This window comes from Synchiropus splendidus, chromosome 3 (genome assembly GCF_027744825.2).
Source record: "Synchiropus splendidus isolate RoL2022-P1 chromosome 3, RoL_Sspl_1.0, whole genome shotgun sequence".
Classification (NCBI taxonomy): Eukaryota; Metazoa; Chordata; class Actinopteri; order Syngnathiformes; family Callionymidae; genus Synchiropus; species Synchiropus splendidus.
In genome coordinates this window covers 9,034,653-9,051,013 of record NC_071336.1, presented here as the reverse complement: position 1 = coordinate 9,051,013, position 16,361 = coordinate 9,034,653, and the positions used below count along the sequence as shown (strand labels likewise).

The 16,361-nt window shown below is 42.6% G+C and overlaps 1 protein-coding gene across 1 annotated transcript; it reads left to right on the top strand.

Moving 5' to 3' along the window:
* Nucleotides 1-1,863: 1,863 nt before the first annotated feature.
* Nucleotides 1,864-2,646, top strand: LOC128755937 (integumentary mucin C.1-like; the record flags this gene model as incomplete). Its single annotated transcript, XM_053860047.1, has 2 exons — nt 1,864-1,926; nt 2,584-2,646. Coding segments are annotated over 2 exons (126 nt in total), but the record flags the coding sequence as incomplete, so codon positions are not given.
* Nucleotides 2,647-16,361: the final 13,715 nt, after the last annotated feature.

The following is a 16,361-nucleotide window of genomic DNA, read 5'->3' as shown; positions in this document are numbered from 1 at the left end:
AATTTCCCTGGGATTGAGAATTTGACAATGTCTCGAACAGGAAATGTAAGGTAACATAAATGCATGTCTGTAATTCTATCTGATAATGATAGTGGAAGTCAACAGCCAACAAAGTAGGAGGTCGGACTTGTGTCATCTCCATGAGTGAGTCATCTGGAACGGTTCTCTACAAGGCATGATTTCAAACTGTAAAGATCAGGTGAGGAGGCACTTCTGAACAGTGTTGCCATAGTTTCTGTAGAAGACGACAGTCCAGGGATTCCCCACTTATTCACTGAACTGATCACTTAAATTTAAAAATAAATGTGAGATTACAAGTTACTTTGCAAGTGACATGAAGCATCTGCCGACAACAGTCCTCATCGCCCAGTGGCCAGACGTGTGTGATTTGCATTTATGACTGTGACTCTGTCCATCCTGGATTCAGCAGAGAAGTGAGATTCAATCTGAGTGTGTAAAACCTTTTGTTTTTCAGAACATCTGGGCGCAGAGAACTGGCAGAAATTCTGGAAAAAGACTGCTGCGTCAGGTCCCTCTAGTGTCTCACTGACAGACAGTGAAGCTTATCGATCCAGTGTTTTTTTTGAACAAGATCAGTCATCTTTCAGTGCAGCTATTAGATCTGGACCTGAACCAAACACGAATGATACCATTACAACAGACACAACTACTGATGATATTTCGACATCTGAACCAACATCGACTGATACCATTACAACAGAAATAACTACTGCTGGAACTGCTACATCTGAACCAACCACGACTGATACCATTACAACAGAAACAACTATGGATGGAACTACTACATCTGAACCAACCACGACTGACACCATTGCAACAGAAACAACTACTACTGGAACTACTACATCTGAACCAACCACGACTGACACCATTGCAACAGACACAACTACTGATGATACTACTACATCTGAACCAACCACGACTGACACCATTACAACAGAAACAACTATGGATGGAACTACTACATCTGAACCAACCACGACTGATACCATTACAACAGAAACAACTATGGATGGAACTACTACATCTGAACCAACCACGACTGATACCATTACAACAGAAACAACTACTACTGGAACTACTACATCTGAACCAACCACGACTGATACCATTGCAACAGAAACAACTACTACTGGAACTACTACATCTGAACCAACCACGACTGACACCATTGCAACAGACACAACTACTGATGATACTACTACATCTGAACCAACCACGACTGACACCATTGCAACAGAAACAACTATGGATGGAACTACTACATCTGAACCAACCACGACTGATACCATTACAACAGAAACAACTATGGATAGAACTACTACATCTGAACCAACCACGACTGATACCATTACAACAGAAACAACTATGGATGGAACGACTACATCTGAACCAACCACGACTGATACCATTACAACAGAAACAACTACTACTGGAACTACTACATCTGAACCAACCACGACTGACACCATTACAACAGACACAACTACTGATGATACTACTACATCTGAGCCAACCACGACTGACATCATTACAACAGACACAACTACTGATGATACTGCTACATCTGAACCAACCACGACTGATACCATTACAACAGAAACAACTATGGATGGAAGTACTACATCTGAACCAACCACGACTGACACCATTGCAACAGACACAACTACTACTGTAACTACTACATCTGAACCAACCACGACTGATACCATTACAACAGAAACAACTATGGATGGAACGACTACATCTGAACCAACCACGACTGATACCATTACAACAGAAACAACTATGGATGGAACGACTACATCTGAACCAACCACGACTGATACCATTACAACAGAAACAACTATGGATGGAACTACTACATCTGAACCAACCACGACTGATACCATTACAACAGAAACAACTACTACTGGAACTACTACATCTGAACCAACCACGACTGATACCATTACAACAGAAACAACTACTACTGGAACTACTACATCTGAACCAACCACGACTGATACCATTACAACAGAAATAACTACTGCTGGAACTACTACATCTGAACCAACCACGACTGACACCATTGCAACAGACACAACTACTGATGATACTACTACATCTGAACCAACCACGACTGACACCATTACAACAGAAACAACTATGGATGGAACTACTACATCTGAACCAACCACGACTGATACCATTACATCAGAAACAACTATGGATGGAACTACTACATCTGAACCAACCACGACTGATACCATTACAACAGAAACAACTACTACTGGAACTACTACATCTGAACCAACCACGACTGACACCATTGCAACAGACACAACTACTGATGATACTGCTACATCTGAACCAACCACGACTGATACCATTACAACAGAAACAACTATGGATGGAACTACTACATCTGAACCAACCACGACTGATACCATTACAACAGAAACAACTACTACTGGAACTACTACATCTGAACCAACCACGACTGATACCATTACAACAGAAACAACTACTACTGGAACTACTACATCTGAACCAACCACGACTGACACCATTACAACAGACACAACTACTGATGATACTACTACATCTGAGCCAACCACGACTGACACCATTGCAACAGACACAACTACTGATGATACTGCTACATCTGAACCAACCACGACTGATACTATTACAACAGAAACAACTATGGATGGAAGTACTACATCTGAACCAACCACGACTGATACCATTACAACAGAGACAACTACTACTGGAACTACTACATCTGAACCAACCACGACTGATACCATTACAACAGAAATAACTACTGCTGGAACTACTACATCTGAACCAACCACGACTGACACCATTGCAACAGACACAACTACTGATGATACTACTACATCTGAACCAACCACGACTGACACCATTGCAACAGACACAACTACTGATGATACTGCTACATCTGAACCAACCACGACTGGTACCATTACAACAGAAACAACGACTGATGATACTGCTACATCTGAACCAACCACGACTGATACCATTACAACAGAAACAACTATGGATGGAACTACTACATCTGAACCAACCACGACTGATACCATTACAACAGAAACAACTACTACTGGAACTACTACATCTGAACCAACCACGACTGATACCATTACAACAGAAACAACTACTACTGGAACTACTACATCTGAACCAACCACGACTGACACCATTGCAACAGACACAACTACTGATGATACTGCTACATCTGAACCAACCACGACTGGTACCATTACAACAGAAACAACGACTGATGATACTGCTACATCTGAACCAACCACGACTGATACCATTACAACAGAAACAACTATGGATGGAACTACTACATCTGAACCAACCACGACTGATACCATTACAACAGAAACAACTACTACTGGAACTACTACATCTGAACCAACCACGACTGATACCATTACAACAGAAACAACTACTACTGGAACTACTACATCTGAACCAACCACGACTGACACCATTGCAACAGACACAACTACTGATGATACTGCTACATCTGAACCAACCACGACTGATACCATTACAACAGAAACAACTATGGATGGAACTACTACATCTGAACCAACCACGACTGATACCATTACAACAGAAACAACTATGGATGGAACTACTACATCTGAACCAACCACGACTGATACCATTACAACAGAAACAACTACTACTGGAACTACTACATCTGAACCAACCACGACTGACACCATTACAACAGACACAACTACTGATGATACTACTACATCTGAGCCAACCACGACTGACACCATTGCAACAGACACAACTACTGATGATACCGCTACATCTGAACCAACCACGACTGATACCATTACAACAGAAACAACTATGGATGGAACTACTACATCTGAACCAACCACGACTGATACCATTACAACAGAAACAACTACTACTGGAACTACTACATCTGAACCAACCACGACTGATACCATTACAACAGAAATAACTACTGCTGGAACTACTACATCTGAACCAACCACGACTGACACCATTGCAACAGACACAACTACTGATGATACTACTACATCTGAACCAACCACGACTGATACCATTACAACAGAAACAACTGCTGCTGGAACTACTACATCTGAACCAACCACGACTGATACCATTACAACAGAAACAACTATAGATGGAACTACTACATCTGAACAGACCACGACTGGTACGATTACAACAGAAATAACTACTGACGATACTAATGCATCTGAACCAACCACGACTGATACCATTACAACAGAAACAACTATAGATGGAACTACTACATCTGAACCAACCACGACTGATACCATTACAACAGAAACAACTATAGATGGAGCTACTACATCTGAACCAACCACGACTGATACCATTACAACAGAAACAACTATGGATGGAACTACTACATCTGAACCAACCACGACTGATACCATTACAACAGAAATAACTACTGCTGGAACTACTACATCTGAACCAACCACAACTGACACCATTGCAACAGACACAACTACTGATGATACTACTACATCTGAACCAACCACGACTGATACCATTACAACAGACACAACTACTGATGATACTGCTACATCTGAACCAACCACGACTGATACCATTACAACAGAAACAACTACTACTGGAACTACTACATCTGAACCAACCACGACTGATACCATTACAACAGAAACAACTATAGATGGAACTACTACATCTGAACCAACCACGACTGATACCATTACAACAGAAACAACTACTACTGGAACTACTACATCTGAACCAAACACGACTGATACCATTACAACAGAAATAACTACTGCTGGAACTACTACATCTGAACCAACCACGACTGACACCATTGCAACAGACACAACTACTGATGATACTACTACATCTGAACCAACCACGACTGACACCATTCCAACAGAAACAACTACTGCTGTCACTGCTACATCTGAACCAACCACGACTGATACCATTACAACAGAAACAACTACTGCTGGAACTACTACATCTGAACCAGCCACGACTGATACCATTACAACAGAAACAACTACTGCTGGAACTACTACATCTGAATCAACCACGACTGATACCATTACAACAGAAACAACTACTACTGGAACTACTACATCTGAACCAACCACGACTGATACCATTACAACAGAAACAACTACTGCTGTCACTGCTACATATGAACCAACCACGACTGATACCATTACAACAGAAACAACTATAGATGGAACTACTACATCTGAACCAACCACGACTGATACCATTACAACAGAAACAACTACTGCTGGCACTGCTACATCTGAACCAACCACGACTGATACCATTACAACAGAAACAACTGCTGCTGGAACTACTACCTCTGAACCAACCACGACTGATACCATTACAACAGAAACAACGACTGCTGTCACTGCTACATCTGAACCAACCACGACTGATACCATTACAACAGAAACAACAATAGATGGAACTACTACATCTGAACCAACCACGACTGATACCATTACAACAAAAACAACTATAGATGGAACTACTACATCTGAACCAACCACGACTGATACCATTACAACAGAAACAACTACTACTGGAACTACTACATCTGAACCAACCACGACTGATACCATTACAACAGAAATAACTACTGCTGGAACTACTACATCTGAACCAACCACGACTGACACCATTGCAACAGACACAACTATGGATGGAACTACTACATCTGGACCAACCACGACTGATACCATTACAACAGAAACAACTACTGCTGGCACTGCTACATCTGAACCAACCACGACTGATACCATTACATCAGAAACAACTATAGATGGAACTACTACATCTGAACCAACCACGACTGATACGATTACAACAGAAATAACTACTGACGATACTACTACATCTGAACCAACCACGACTGATACCATTACAACAGAAACAACGATAGATGGAACTACTACATCTGAACCAACCACGACTGATACCATTACAACAGAAACAACTACTACTGGAACTACTACATCTGAACCAACCACGACTGATACCATTACAACAGAAACAACTACTACTGGAACTACTACATCTGAACCAACCACGACTGATACCATTACAACAGAAACAACTACTGCAGGAACTACTACATCTGAACCAACCACGACTGACACCATTGCAACAGACACAACTACTGATGATACTACTACATCTGAACCAACCACGACTGATACCATTACAACAGAAACAACTACTGCTGGCACTGCTACATCTGAACCAACCACGACTGATACCATTACAACAGAAACAACTACTACTGGCACTGCTACATCTGAACCAACCACGACTGATACCATTACAACAGAAACAACTATAGATGGAACTACTACATCTGAACCAACCACAACTGATACCATTACAACAGAAACAACGACTGCTGGAACGACTACATCTGAACCAACCACGACCGATACCATTACAACAGAAACAACTATAGATGGAACTACTACATCTGAACCAACCACAACTGATACGATTACAACAGAAACAACTACTGCTGGAACGACTACATCTGAACCAACCACGACTGATACCATTACAACAGAAACAACTATAGATGGAACTACTACATCTGAACCAACCACAACTGATACCATTATAACAGATACAACTACTGCTGGCACTGCTACATCTGAACCAACCATGACTGATACCATTACAACAGAAACAACTACTTCTGAAACTGCTCCATCAAGACCGACTAATGCTGAAAGTACTCCATCAAAACCGACTACAGCTCAAACTACTCCAACAAGACCGACTCCTGCTGAAACTCCTCCATCTAGACCGACTACTGGTGAAACTACTCCATCAAGACCGACTACTTCTGAAACTGCTACATCAAGACCGACTACTGCTGAAACTACTCCATCAAAACCCATAACTTCTGAAACTACTGATTCAAAACCTACAACTGCTGAAACTACTCCATCAAAACCAACTACCGCTGAAACTATTCCATCAAAACCGACTACTGCTGAAACTACTCCATCAAGACCGACACCTGGTGAAACTACTCCATCAAAACCGACTACTGCTGAAACTACTCCATCAAAACCGACTTCTGCAGAAACTACTCCATCAAGACCGACAACTGCTGAAACTACTCCATCAAGACTGACACCTGCTGAAACTACTCCTTCAAAAGCAATTACTGCTGAAACTACTACATCTAAAGTAACTACTGCTGAAACTACTCCATCAAGAGCGACTCCTGCTGAAACTACTCCATCAAAACCGACTCCAGCTGAAACTACTCCATCAAGACCGACGACTGCTGAAACTACTCCATCAAGACCGACGACTGCTGAAACTACTCCATCAAAACCAACTACTGCTGAAACTACTCCATCAAAACCAACTACTGCTGAAACTACTCCATCAAAACCAACTACTGCTGAAACTACTCCATCAAAACCAACTCCAGCTGAAACTACTCCATCAAGACTGACACCTGCAGAAACTACTCCATCAAAAGCAATTACTGCTGAAACTACTCCATCTAAAGCAACTACTGCTGAAACTACTCCATCAAAACCAACTACTGCTGAAACGACTCCATCAAAACCGAGTACTGCAGAAACTACTCCATCAAGACCGACTACTGGTGAAACTACTCCATCGAAAGTAACAACTGCTGAAACTACTCCATCAAAAACAACTACTGCTGAAACTACTCCATCAAAACCAACTACTGCTGAAACTACTCCATCAAGACCGACACCTTCTGAAACTACTCCATCAAAACCGACTACTGCTGAAACTGCTCCATCAAAACCGACTACTGCTGAAACTACTCCATCAAGACCAACTCCAGCTGAAACTACTCCATCAAAACCGACTATTGGTGAAACTACTCCTTCAAAACCGACTCCAGCTGAAACTACTCCATCAAGACCGACTACTCCTGAAACTACTCCATCAAGACTAACACCAACTGAAACTACTCCATCAAAAGCAATTACTGCTGAAACTACTACATCTAAAGCAACTACTGCTGAAACTACTCCATCAAAACCGACTATTGGTGAAACTACTCCTTCAAAACCGACTCCAGCTGAAACTACTCCATCAAGACCGACTACTCCTGAAACTACTCCATCAAGACTAACACCAACTGAAACTACTCCATCAAAAGCAATTACTGCTGAAACTACTACATCTAAAGCAACTACTGCTGAAACTACTCCATCAAAACCGACTATTGCTGAAACTACTCCATCAAAACCGACTTCTGCAGAAACTACTCCATCAAAACCAACTACTGCTGGAACTACTCCATCAAGACCGACTACTGCTGAAACTACTCCATCAAGACTGACACCTGCGGAAACTACTCCATCAAAAGCAATTACTGCTGAAACTACTCCATCAAAACCGACGACTGCTGAAATTACTGCATCAAGACCGACTCCAGCTGAAACTACTCCATCAAGACTGACACCAACTGAAACTACTCCATCAAAAGCAATTACTGCTGAAACTACTACATCTAAAGCTACTACTGCTGAAACTACTCCATCAAAACCAACTATTGCTGAAACTACTCCATCAAAACCGACTTCTGCAGATACTACTCCATCAAAACCAACTACTTCTGAAACTACTCCATCAAGACCGACTACTGCTGAAACTACTCCATCAAGACTGACACCTGCGGAAACTACTCCATCAAAAGCAATTACTGCTGAAACTACTCCATCAAAACCGACTACTGCTGAAACTAATCCATCAAGACCGACTACTGGTGAAACTACTCCATCAAAACCAACTACTGCTGAAACTACTCCATCAAGACCGACACCTTCTGAAACTACTCCATCAAAACCGACTACTGCTGAAACTGCTCCATCAAAACCGACTACTGCTGAAACGACTCCATCAAAACCGACTTCTGCAGAAACTACTCCATCAAGACCAACTCCAGCTGAAACTGCTCCATCAAAACCGACTATTGGTGAAACTACTCCTTCAAAACCGACTCCAGCTGAAACTACTCCATCAAGACCAACTACTCCTGAAACTACTCCATCAAGACTGACACCAACTGAAACTACTCCATCAAAAGCAATTACTGCTGAAACTACTACATCTAAAGCAACTACTGCTGAAACTACTCCATCAAAACCGACTATTGGTGAAACTACTCCTTCAAAACCGACTCCAGCTGAAACTACTCCATCAAGACCGACTAATCCTGAAACTACTCCATCAAGACTGACACCAACTGAAACTACTCCATCAAAAGCAATTACTGCTGAAACTACTACATCTAAAGCAACTACTGCTGAAACTACTCCATCAAAACCGACTTCTGCAGAAACTACTCCATCAAGACTGACACCTGCGGAAACTACTCCATCAAAAGCAATTACTGCTGAAACTACTCCATCAAGACCGACACCTGGTGAAACTACTCCATCAAAACCGACTTCTGCAGAAACTACTCCATCAAGACCGACTACTCCTGAAACTACTCCATCAAGACTGACACCAACTGAAACTACTCCATCAAAAGCAATTACTGCTGAAACTACTACATCTAAAGCTACTACTGCTGAAACTACTCCATCAAAACCGACTTCTGCAGAAACTACTCCATCAAAACCGACTATTGCTGAAACTACTCCATTAAAACCGACTTCTCCAGAAACTACTCCATCAAAACCAACTACTGCTGAAACTACTCCATCAAGACCGACTACTGCTGAAACTACTCCATCAAGACTGACACCTGCGGAAACTACTCCATCAAAAGCAATTACTGCTGAAACTACTCCATCAAAAGCAATTACTGCTGAAACTACTCCATCAAAAGCAATTACTGCTGAAACTACTCCATCAAGACCGACACCTGGTGAAACTACTCCATCAAAACCGACTTCTGCAGAAACTACTCCATCAAGACCGACTACTCCTGAAACTACTCCATCAAGACTGACACCAACTGAAACTACTCCATCAAAAGCAATTACTGCTGAAACTACTACATCTAAAGCTACTACTGCTGAAACTACTCCATCAAAACCGACTATTGCTGAAACTACTCCATTAAAACCGACTTCTCCAGAAACTACTCCATCAAAACCAACTACTGCTGAAACTACTCCATCAAGACCGACTACTGCTGAAACTACTCCATCAAGACTGACACCTGCGGAAACTACTCCATCAAAAGCAATTACTGCTGAAACTACTCCATCAAAACCGACTACTGCTGAAACTAATCCATCAAGACCGACTACTGCTGAAACTACTCCATCAAGACCGACACCTGGTGAAACTACTCCATCAAAACCGACTTCTGCAGAAACTACTCCATCAAGACCAACTACTGCTGAAACTACTCCATCAAAACCGACGATTGCTGAAACTACTCCTTCAAAACCGACTCCAGCTGAAACTACTCCATCAAGACCGACTACTGCTGAAACTACTCCATCAAAACCGACTCCAGCTGAAACTACTCCATCAAAACCGACTATTGCTGAAACTACTCCTTCAAAACCGACTCCAGCTGAAACTACTCCTTCAAAACCGACCACTGCTGAAACTACTCTATCAAGACCGACTCCTGCTGAAACTACGCCATCAAAACCGACTACTGCAGAAACTACTCCAACAAGACCGACTACTGCTGAAACTACTCCATCAAAACCGACTTCTGCAGAAACCACTCCATCAAGACCGACTACTGCTGAAACTACTCCATCAAAACCGACTATTGCTGAAACTACTCCATCAAGACCGACTCCTGCTGAAACTACTCCATCAAAACCAACCACTGTTGAAATTACTCCTTCAAAACCGTCTCCTGCTGAAACTACTCCATCAAGACCGACTCCAGCTGAAACTACTCCATCAAAATCGACTCCTGATGAAACTACTCCATCAAGACCGACTACTGCTGAAACTACTCCATCAAGACCGACTCCAGCTGAAACTACTCCATCAAGACCAACTACTCCTGAAACTACTCCATCAAGACTGACACCAACTGAAACTACTCCATCAAAAGCAATTACTGCTGAAACTACTACATCTAAAGCAACTACTGCTGAAACTACTCCATCAAAACCGACTATTGGTGAAACTACTCCTTCAAAACCGACTCCAGCTGAAACTACTCCATCAAGACCGACTAATCCTGAAACTACTCCATCAAGACTGACACCAACTGAAACTACTCCATCAAAAGCAATTACTGCTGAAACTACTACATCTAAAGCAACTACTGCTGAAACTACTCCATCAAAACCGACTTCTGCAGAAACTACTCCATCAAGACTGACACCTGCGGAAACTACTCCATCAAAAGCAATTACTGCTGAAACTACTCCATCAAGACCGACTACTGCTGAAACTACTCCATCAAGACCGACACCTGGTGAAACTACTCCATCAAAACCGACTTCTGCAGAAACTACTCCATCAAGACCGACTACTCCTGAAACTACTCCATCAAGACTGACACCAACTGAAACTACTCCATCAAAAGCAATTACTGCTGAAACTACTACATCTAAAGCTACTACTGCTGAAACTACTCCATCAAAACCGACTATTGCTGAAACTACTCCATTAAAACCGACTTCTCCAGAAACTACTCCATCAAAACCAACTACTGCTGAAACTACTCCATCAAGACCGACTACTGCTGAAACTACTCCATCAAGACTGACACCTGCGGAAACTACTCCATCAAAAGCAATTACTGCTGAAACTACTCCATCAAAACCGACTACTGCTGAAACTAATCCATCAAGACCGACTACTGCTGAAACTACTCCATCAAGACCGACACCTGGTGAAACTACTCCATCAAAACCGACTTCTGCAGAAACTACTCCATCAAGACCAACTACTGCTGAAACTACTCCATCAAAACCGACGATTGCTGAAACTACTCCTTCAAAACCGACTCCAGCTGAAACTACTCCATCAAGACCGACTACTGCTGAAACTACTCCATCAAAACCGACTCCAGCTGAAACTACTCCATCAAAACCGACTATTGCTGAAACTACTCCTTCAAAACCGACTCCAGCTGAAACTACTCCTTCAAAACCGACCACTGCTGAAACTACTCTATCAAGACCGACTCCTGCTGAAACTACGCCATCAAAACCGACTAGTGCAGAAACTACTCCAACAAGACCGACTACTGCTGAAACTACTCCATCAAAACCGACTTCTGCAGAAACCACTCCATCAAGACCGACTACTGCTGAAACTACTCCATCAAAACCGACTATTGCTGAAACTACTCCATCAAGACCGACTCCTGCTGAAACTACTCCATCAAAACCAACCACTGTTGAAATTACTCCTTCAAAACCGTCTCCTGCTGAAACTACTCCATCAAGACCGACTCCAGCTGAAACTACTCCATCAAAATCGACTCCTGATGAAACTACTCCATCAAGACCGACTACTGCTGAAACTACTCCTTCAAAACCGACTCCAGCTGAAACTACTCCATCAAGACCGACTCCTGCTGAAACTACTCCATCAAAACCAACCACTGTTGAAATTACTCCTTCAAAACCGTCTCCTGCTGAAACTACTCCATCAAGACCGACTCCAGCTGAAACTACTCCATCAAAATCGACTCCTGATGAAACTACTCCATCAAAACCGTCTCCTGCTGAAACTACTCCTTCAAAACCGACTACTGCTGAAAGTACTCCATCAAAACCTACTACTGCTGAAACTACTGCATCAAAACCAACTACTGCTGAAATTACTCCTTCAAAACCGTCTCCTGCTGAAACTACTCCATCAAGACAGACTCCAGCTGAAACTACTCCATCAAAATCGACTCCTGATGAAACTACTGCATCAAAACCGACTACTGCTGAAAGTACTCCATCAAAACCGTCTCCTGCTGAAACTACTCCATCAAGACCGACTCCAGCTGAAACTACTCCATCAAGACCGATTCCTGCTGAAACTACTCCATCAAGACCGACTACTTCTGAAACTGCGCCATCAAGACCGACTCCTGCTGAAACTACTCCATCAAAACCGACTACTGCTGAAACTACTGCATCAAAACCAACTACTGCTGAAACTACTCCATCAAAACCAACCACTGTTGAAATTACTCCTTCAAAACCGTCTCCTGCTGAAACTACTCCATCAAGACCGACTCCAGCTGAAACTACTCCATCAAAATCGACTCCTGATGAAACTACTCCATCAAAACCGTCTCCTGCTGAAACTACTCCTTCAAAACCGACTACTGCTGAAACTACTCCATCAAAACCGACTACTGCTGAAACTACTGCATCAAAACCAACTACTGCTGAAACTACTCCATCAAAACCAACTACTGCTGAAATTACTCCTTCAAAACCGTCTCCTGCTGAAACTACTCCATCAAGACAGACTCCAGCTGAAACTACTCCATCAAAATCGACTCCTGATGAAACTACTCCATCAAAACCGACTACTGCTGAAAGTACTCCATCAAAACCATCTCCTGCTGAAACTACTCCATCAAGACCGACTCCAGCTGAAACTACTCCATCAAGACCGACTCCAACTGAAACTACTCCATCAAAATCGACTCCTGATGAAACGACTGCATCAAAACCGACTACTGCTGAAAGTACTCCTTCAAAACCGTCTCCTGCTGAAACTACTCCATCAAGACCGACTCCAGCTGAAACTACTCCATCAAGACCGACTACTGCTGAAACTACTCCATCAAAACCGACTGCTGCAAAAAGTACTCCACCTATAGAGACTACCACCCCCACATTTACCACAGCAGCATCCACACCTAAACCTATTGTCTGTCTGAATGGAGGAACTAAAAATGGGACAGTCTGTTTGTGTCCAATTGGATTCTCCGGGACTTTCTGTGAATTCGTGGATGAAGTGATGCCAGGTAAACAAACATGTTCTATCAAATTCAAGAGAGGTTCATTCACATCATTCAAACCACATCCTTCCCACCCAATACAGTGACAATCAACGCAACTGTGGTGGTCAGCATGGTGATCGATGAGGAGTATGACGAGCGTTATGACGACACGTCGTCTGTGCAGTACAAAGCCTTTGTCGGCAACTTCACTCAGCAGGTACATGCTGTCAATTGTGGATTGTTTGTGTCGTTGTTGTAACAACTGTGTATGTGACTTTTTGTCATGTGACCATTTCAGATGGAGATTTATTACAGGAGCACCAACATTTCCTATTTTAAAACAATAGAGGTCACCAGCGTCAGGTAATGGATTTTTATCTACCAATAATCCTGGTCACATCACAGCCGCAGGACCACTGACATCGACTCTTCTTTTCCATGACACTGACAGCCCTGGTTATCTTCCGATCCGTCTGTCAGGCAACATTTTGGCTGCGGTAAGGGAATTCATTCTCCAGCATGATGACTGATGCACTATAACTGGATGTCAATGTGATGATTCTAGGTGAGAATGGAAGCCCAGGTCATGGCTGCCACCAGTCGCCCACCAGCTCCTGTCTCTGGGTAATGAAATGTCATCATATGAAAACATACTGACTTTTACCCTCCAAATGATCCATTTGTGCTAAAATTAAGAAGGATTTTGTTGATAATTGTCAAAATGCAGGATCTCACACCTCAAACTTTAACGGTCATTATGTTTGGATCCATGACTTGTGTGTGTCACTCTCCAAACATGAGCTTCCAGTCCCATATGTCCATTTTGGTCCATGAGTCCTGTCCTATTTGTCTAAACAGTGGTCAGATGTGTCACATGTGATTCAGATATAAAAATAGAGGGATCCAATACAGGCTCCAGTTTCAAAGAAAAGGAGGAAGACACTCAATGATCGATACTCACACCAGCACTATGAAACAGAATCACACACAGTCCAGGCCAAAAGGTTGGACACACCTTCTCTTTCAATGCGTTTTCTTTGTCTTCATGACTATTTGCATTGTAGATTCTCACTGAAGGCATCGAAACTAACAAAACCAGATAACTAGAAACATAGAAACTAGATTTATTTTGTATTTTTTTCAAAATAGCGACCCTTTGCTCTGGTGACTGCTTTGCACACTCTTGCCAAGACAAGTTTCAAGAGGAAGCCACCTGACAAGGTTTTCCAGCAGTCTTGAAGGAGCTCGAGGAGGTGGCACTTGCTCCTTTGCCTTCACTCTGAGGTCCAGCCCAACCCAAACCATGTTGATTGGATTCAGGGCGGGTGACCCATGGAGGCCAGGTCATCTGCCACAGCACTCCATCACTCTCCTACTCGGTCCTTTCCCCAGCCTGGAGGTGTATTTGGGGTCATTGTCCTGTTGGACAATACATGACCGTCCCACTTAACACAAGCAAGATGGGATGACATGTTGCTGCAGGATGCGGTGGTAGCCATGCTGGCTCAATGTGCCTTCAATTTTGAATAAATCCCCAACAGAGTTACCAACAAAACTTCTGCTTGTTGCCTCTCCCTCCCAGTGGTTTCCCAACCATTTGAGCATGAAGGCTCCTCCTCTGAAGGTGTCCTCTTGACAGTTGTTCTAGAGATGGGTCTTCTGCTAGAACTCTGTGTGGTATTCATCTGGTCTCTGAGGTGCTGGTGACTCATCCTAAGAAGCAGAGGTGACTCTGGGTCTTCTTTTCCTGGGTCAGTCCTCGTGTGCCAGTTTCGCTGTAGTGCTTGATGGTTTTTGTCACTCCAGTCTTTGCAATTTTCTGGACTGACTGAGCTGCCTTTCATCAAATAATGATGGCCACTCGTTTATCTTTCGTCAGCTGATTGGTTCTTGCCATACTTTGAATTTTAACTGTTGTCCAATAGGACTGTCGGCTGTGTATTGACCTGACTTCTGCACAACACAACTGATGGTCCCCACCCCATTGATAAAGCGAGACATTCCACTTATTAGGTAGAGCATTCCACTAGACATAGGCACAGCTGTGGAGTGGAAACCTTATCAGGTGGCTACATGAAGCTCAGCGCCAGAATACCAAGAGTGAGCAAAGCAGCAGTCAAAGCAAATGGTGGCTGTTTTGAAGAAACTAGAATGTAAAACATGTTTTCAATTAGTTCACCTCTTTTGTTAAGTACATAACTCCACGTGTTCATTCACAGTTTCAATGTCTTGACTGAGAATCTACAACGTGAGAAGTCATGATCAAGTCAAATAAAGAAAAAGCGTTGAATGGGAAGGAGTGTCCAAACTCTTGACCTGTACTGTATATATTTATAAATATCAGTATCAGTGTCTGATACATTTCTTGATTTTT